Genomic DNA, 5761 nt, shown 5'->3' with positions numbered 1-5761 from the left:
AACAAATTTAGAAGCGCGAACAATTTTTTAAAGCACGAACAATTTTTGAATGTTGAGAACAAATTTTGAAATGGAGAACAAATTTAGAAGCGCGGACAATTTTTTAAAGCACGAACAATTTTTGAATGTTGAAAACAAATTTTGAAATGGAGAACAAATTTGGAAGCGCGAATTTGAAATGAGAAGATTTTCTGAAACTCCCAAACATAATTTGAAATGTGAACAAAAAGAAAACAAAAGGAGAAGAAAAAAGAATTGAAAAATGAAATAAAGAAACAGAAAAATGAAGAAAGAAAAAGGAAAAAACAGGAAAAACAACAAAGAAAAAACAAACAGAAAAAACCAGTGAAAACACGGTTCAAGAACCTTCTAGAAGGTTCCCAAAACCGTTCAGGAACCCTCCAGAAGGTTCCCAAAACCGGAAGCTGCAGCGCCAGCGCTATCTCCTATCTGGGCCGGCCCATCTTGATCGCTATCGCTAGCTCTCTGTGCGAAGCCTCGACAATCGACGCAGCGAGCGTCCAATAGGATTTTCCGTCTAGTAGAATTAATAGTACTACTATATTTCCCGGGCGGACGACGTGGCCCGCCTCGCAGCGCACATAGCCGCAGCCACCAAAGCCATGGCCGTTATCCTCCAAGGCTCCGCCGCCTTCCTCCCGCCCTACAAAACCCCCCAAACCCACCCAAGCCACCCGCCGCGGCAGCATCCATTCGCCTAGTCATGCAGATGCAGATCATCACCCTCCGCGCCAGCCCCTCCGCCCACCGCCTCGTGCCGCCGCTGGCGTCGGCCAGCTCCTCGAACCTCTCCGCCGGCCGATGCTTCCTCCTGCGGCCTTCCCACTCCCGCTGCCGGCGGCCCCGCTCCCTCAGGGCCTCAGCTTCCCTTGAGCAGGAGGTCAAGGAGCGCGCCGACTCCCCGTCTCCGTCTGGTAAGTGAAATCTTTGATTGCTTCCTTCTTCCTCGGCACGACTGGAAACCCGGAATTCAGATTCAGGGACGAAACGGTGGCATGATACCGGGAACAAACTGAGGTAGTTCAGTGCGCGAGGCTGTTGAGTGCCTTGTAAGTGATTTTTTTAGGCTGGTCATAGTGGAGAGTAGCGTATATATACTAGTCTCATGATACTAGTGTATGATAATATGATACTACATCCATAGTCATAGTGCAAAGTAGTACTCCCTCCGTTCCTAAATATAATTATTTGTAGAGATTCCACTATGAACCACATACGAGTGTATATAGATGCATTTTAGTGTATATTCACTCATTTTGCTCCGTATGTGGTCCATAGTGGAATCTCTCCAAAGACTTATATTTAGGAACGGAGGGATTATCATAGATGGTCTTATTTATTGCCATGCATGACACATAGTAGCATAACATTAATTATGATACGGTATCTACCTATGTTACTACTCCCTCCGTCCGGAAATACTTGTCAGAGAAAATGAATAAAAATGGATGTATCTAGAACTAAAATACATCTAGATACATGCATTTCTCCGACAAGTATTTCCGGGCGGAGGGAGTACTACCCCTCTCTCTTCTTTAATTGTCCGCCACATAAGCATGTTTGCGAGTCCCAAGTATATGATACTAGTTATGTTACCCCCACTATGGCCAGCCTTAGGGGACCCTGTAAGTGATTTCGCAGAGTGTGTCAATGATGATTTTCATGTGCCCACCAGTTTGGTGACACGGACTGAAATGAGCCTGTAATGTGCAAGCGATGGTTAACTTTGTCTGCATGGCTCCAGTGTTTTCTGGTCATGTAATAAGTGGAGGAGTGAGCACCCTGTTGCTTTAGAATTGGAGAGGAGACGCTCATTTGTGTCAGCGCACAGATGTGGCGATCGTGGCTTTACACACCGATAGCTCCTAAGCGCTAACCGATATCACCCGCCATTCGCCCCTCTCGCGTCGCTCCCGCGGCGGCCCAGGGGGGAAACCCTAGCGCCGCCGGCCCCGCGCCCCTCCTCCCTCCTCTCCTCCTCGCCGCCGCCGGGCAAAGCCCGGTCGGCGTCGGCGGCGGCGGGACCCTGTCTCCCCTCTGCTGGTGGGCTCGTCGCGGGCGGTCTCCTCGGCGGGTGGCGGCGCGCTGGCGGCGGGGCGCGACGGCGGGCTCCTGTGCGTGGCCCATGGCCGCTGTGGCCCCTGGGGATCACAGGGATGGCTGCGGGTGGGCGTGCCCGTGGTGCCTGCGGTCCTCGATCTGCCGCGGCCAGATCTGGTCGCCGGCGTCTCGGGTGGTGCTCCGGCTGGTCTTCGCGGTGGGGACAGCTTCTGGTGGTGGCGCTGGTTGTCGGTGTGGTCGTGACACGGCGATTGGACTCGACGGCGGGGTGCGGGGGGTAGAGGTAGCTCTGGTTGGTGGTGGCGGCGGGGACGGCTGGTCTCTTGCCAGATCCGACCGGATCTGGCGTTGGGGGTCGGCCGGCGGCCCGTGGCACCGGTGGTGCGTGCCGGGCGGCTCCGGCGCTTGGAGCTCGCCGGGAGACGTGGGTAGGGCAGCGGCCGGGCGTGGCCGCTGCTTTGGCCGTGGGCGGCGGCGTGGGGAGGTCCGGCGGTGGTGGCCGGTGGCCTCCCGGTGGCGTGACGGCTTCACGGTGGCTCGACGGTTCTGCCCGCGGCAGCGGCCGGCTTCTCCGGCGTCGACTCATCTGCGTTCGGACCGTCTCGACCTTCGCCCCATCTCCTCGTCGCCCGAGCGCGACTCCCTTCAAAGGGCTGGTGCGGTCCACCGCTCGTCTCGCGCCTGGTGCAGCAGGACCGAGCTCGTCTCGCGCACGGTGCAGTAGGATTGACCTCGTCCCCCTCTCTGTGCTACAGGTCCGAGCTCGTCTCGCGCTCGGGGCAGCAGGACGGGTCGGTGGATGCTAGTCTTGGCCGGCCTATTGGGTCTCGACGCTGGGGGTCGCCCAGGGGTGCGAAAGCTGGGACCTTTCCGCTCGTCTCTTTCGCTGGGGTTGCGACAGGTCTCGGGTGAGGTGGTGTCAAGGTCTTGGATGCCGGGGCGGCGGCCTTGGTGGTGGCAGCACGGTGCTCTTGGGCGGAGCCCGTGCCTTGGTGCTGCCCGGGCCGTGTGGGCGGCGTGGTGGTCGGGGTATGGTGTTCGGTGGCGGTGGGTGTTGGCCGAGGTGAAAACCTGTTCTATCTTCGGACGGACCGGCGGCGGCGAAGATCGTTCCCTTCTTGGAGGCGTCGTCGGGGTTCTCATTGCCCGTCATGCGGCTCTAGGGGAAACCCTGATCCTCGGATTGGGCGGTGGCGGCGCTCCGGTGCCGTGCCCTTCCCGAAGGCACCGCCTTGGAGCTCATGGAGCGTCATATGTAGCTTCATCTCCTCGTCGTGGTAGTGCTAGGGGTGGTGTTGCTGCGCTCAGCGCCTATGTATCCTGCTCTGGGTGTGTGCGTGTGTTGCGGTGGCGTGTGTTTGTACTGGATGCTTGATGATCGGTGCTTTATATATAAAGCGGGGCGAAAGCCTTTTTCGGTAAGCGCTAACCAATGACGGTGCAAGGTTCTGATGTTTTTTCTAATGTTAGATTGAGTTTGTTGAAATAATAATTTATGTAAAATACATGCACACTTGGGCCTTTCTACGTCGAAATTCATCTTCATCTGGATACTTGGTACTTTAGTTAAAAAAAAGTTTGACTTGCTATCATTTCGGTAAGCGCTAACCAATGACGGTGCAAGGTTCTGATGTTTTTTCTAATGTTAGATTGAGTTTGTTGAAATAATAATTTATGTAAAATACATGCACACTTGGGCCTTTCTACGTCGAAATTCATCTTCATCTGGATACTTGGTACTTTAGTTAAAAAAAAAAGTTTGACTTGCTATCATCAGAACCCACTGCTTATGCGTTCTCCATGAAATTTTCCTACGTATATTGACTTCACTTCTTTTTGGATGATGCTAATTTATATACTTCACTGGATTATTTAGCAGGGGCGAGTAGTCAAGCAACTAGAAGAGATGTGAGAAATATTGCAATTGTTGCTCATGTTGATCATGGGAAGACAACTTTGGTGGATTCAATGTTAAGACAATCCAAGGTACATCCCAGAAGTACTATGTTTTGCTCTGTGAGGTTAATTTACTTCAAGTAAGTTGGCTGCGAATTAAATTTCTCAGTGTTGGAAGCTTTATTTAGAAGTAAGCACACTTTGCAAATATAAGACAAGCTCTTCCCACATATGGCCATACTATTGTTCCGTTTGACTCCTTGATATTTGATCTTGTTTGGTTTGTTAGTATAATACTAATAGAACTGATTTTTTGGTCTGGTCTTGGTGGGTTGCTTTCACATTGTTTGTATGGGCTCTAAATTATTGCTCTTTACTCTTTGTTCAGTCTGGTAGGTTCATAGAACTGGTTTGAGTGATCACAAACATGGTGAGTTGTTTAGAGTCCCATTGGTGCTGTGGAGGCTACTCCTATACCCACCTGAAACTGTTGTGCATACTTATTTACTTCTGGTTGTGTGGGATTTCTCCACAAAATGTCTGCGTAACTTTTGTTTGCTGTGTCATTCTTCAGTTTACCTCCTATCCTGTATTGTGACACAAAATTGCAGGCTTTAGTAATATTAAGAGCTGTGCTCAGATATGTTTTATTTTTGTGTGACTTATTTCTGTTGAATCACCATGTTGTAGCACAAATCTAGAGTGTATTTACTATGAAATTTTCAATCGTCTTATTACCCTGAATGTTTACCTTATGCAGGTTTTCCGAGACAATCAAGTTGTGCAGGAAAGGATAATGGACTCTAATGATCTGGAGAGGGAAAGAGGAATTACTATACTGAGCAAAAATACATCAATAACCTATAAGGGTACTAAAATCAATATAATTGATACTCCTGGGCATTCAGATTTTGGTGGGGAGGTGGAACGTGTTCTCAACATGGTGGAAGGAATTCTCCTAGTGGTACTATGCTACTAGCTACTGTTTTGTTTTTATTAAATAGCATGTTTCTTATTTAATGCCTATGACCTTTTTGAGGACACATATTTGAATTCCTATGAGCATTACTGTAGCTGTTCAATCTTCCACTGCATGTCTCCCTAGATCCTGTCAAACATATTTTCCAAATAGTGTCTGGCGTCACTTTTTTTTTGAGAGAAGTGTCTAGCGTCACTTGAGGCAACATGTGAACGACCATCTGATTCATTAAGCCTTTCTCCTATGTAGGTTGATTCTGTGGAGGGACCTATGCCACAAACAAGATTTGTTCTGAAGAAAGCTCTAGAATTTGGACATGCTGTTGTGGTAGTTGTAAACAAGGTTGACAGACCTATTGCTCGTCCAGAGTTTGTAGTTAATTCAACGTTTGAGCTATTTATCGAATTAAATGCAACAGATGAACAGGTGAGGAGCTATGCCTGGATTGTTATTCATTTAACTTATTCTTTTTTGAGTATTAGGTTTTAACACTGGTCATATCCTAGTACTCATGTTTTTTTTTTTTGCCAACAATAGTGTGATTTCCAAACAGTCTATGCAATTGGCCTCAAAGGAAAGGCTGGGATCTCCGCAGATAATCTGGCTGATGATCTTGGACCCCTTTTTGAGGCTATTCTTAGATGTATACCTGAACCACGCATTGAGAAAGATGGTGCCCTCCAAATGCTTGTGAGTTATAAAGTTTGTCGTTTATATATCTTTCATGTATCATCTGCAATGCTTGATTTTCTATGATTATGCTGGATTACATTTACACAATACCTCCTAAGCTATAATACTATA

The 5761-nt window shown here is 48.9% G+C and overlaps 1 protein-coding gene across 2 annotated transcripts in view; it reads left to right on the top strand.

The window, feature by feature from the left end:
* The first annotated feature begins 637 nt into the window (after positions 1–637).
* The window catches only part of LOC123137137 (putative elongation factor TypA-like SVR3, chloroplastic), a 33817-nt gene continuing 28693 nt past the window's right edge, over positions 638–5761 (top strand). Inside the window, exons 1-5 of one of the 2 annotated variants that reach the window (XM_044556744.1) lie at positions 638–935; positions 3959–4068; positions 4739–4942; positions 5207–5383; positions 5495–5647. In XM_044556744.1, the coding sequence (XP_044412679.1) occupies positions 725–935; positions 3959–4068; positions 4739–4942; positions 5207–5383; positions 5495–5647 (855 nt within the window). In that variant the 5' untranslated portion in view covers positions 638–724. The remainder of the gene's footprint in view (positions 936–3958; positions 4069–4738; positions 4943–5206; positions 5384–5494; positions 5648–5761) is intronic. The other variant, XM_044556745.1, reaches the window with a different exon arrangement.

Source organism: Triticum aestivum, chromosome 6B, assembly GCF_018294505.1.
Source record: "Triticum aestivum cultivar Chinese Spring chromosome 6B, IWGSC CS RefSeq v2.1, whole genome shotgun sequence".
Lineage (NCBI taxonomy): Eukaryota > Viridiplantae > Streptophyta > Magnoliopsida > Poales > Poaceae > Triticum > Triticum aestivum.
This window is presented reverse-complemented; position numbering and strand designations above follow the sequence as displayed.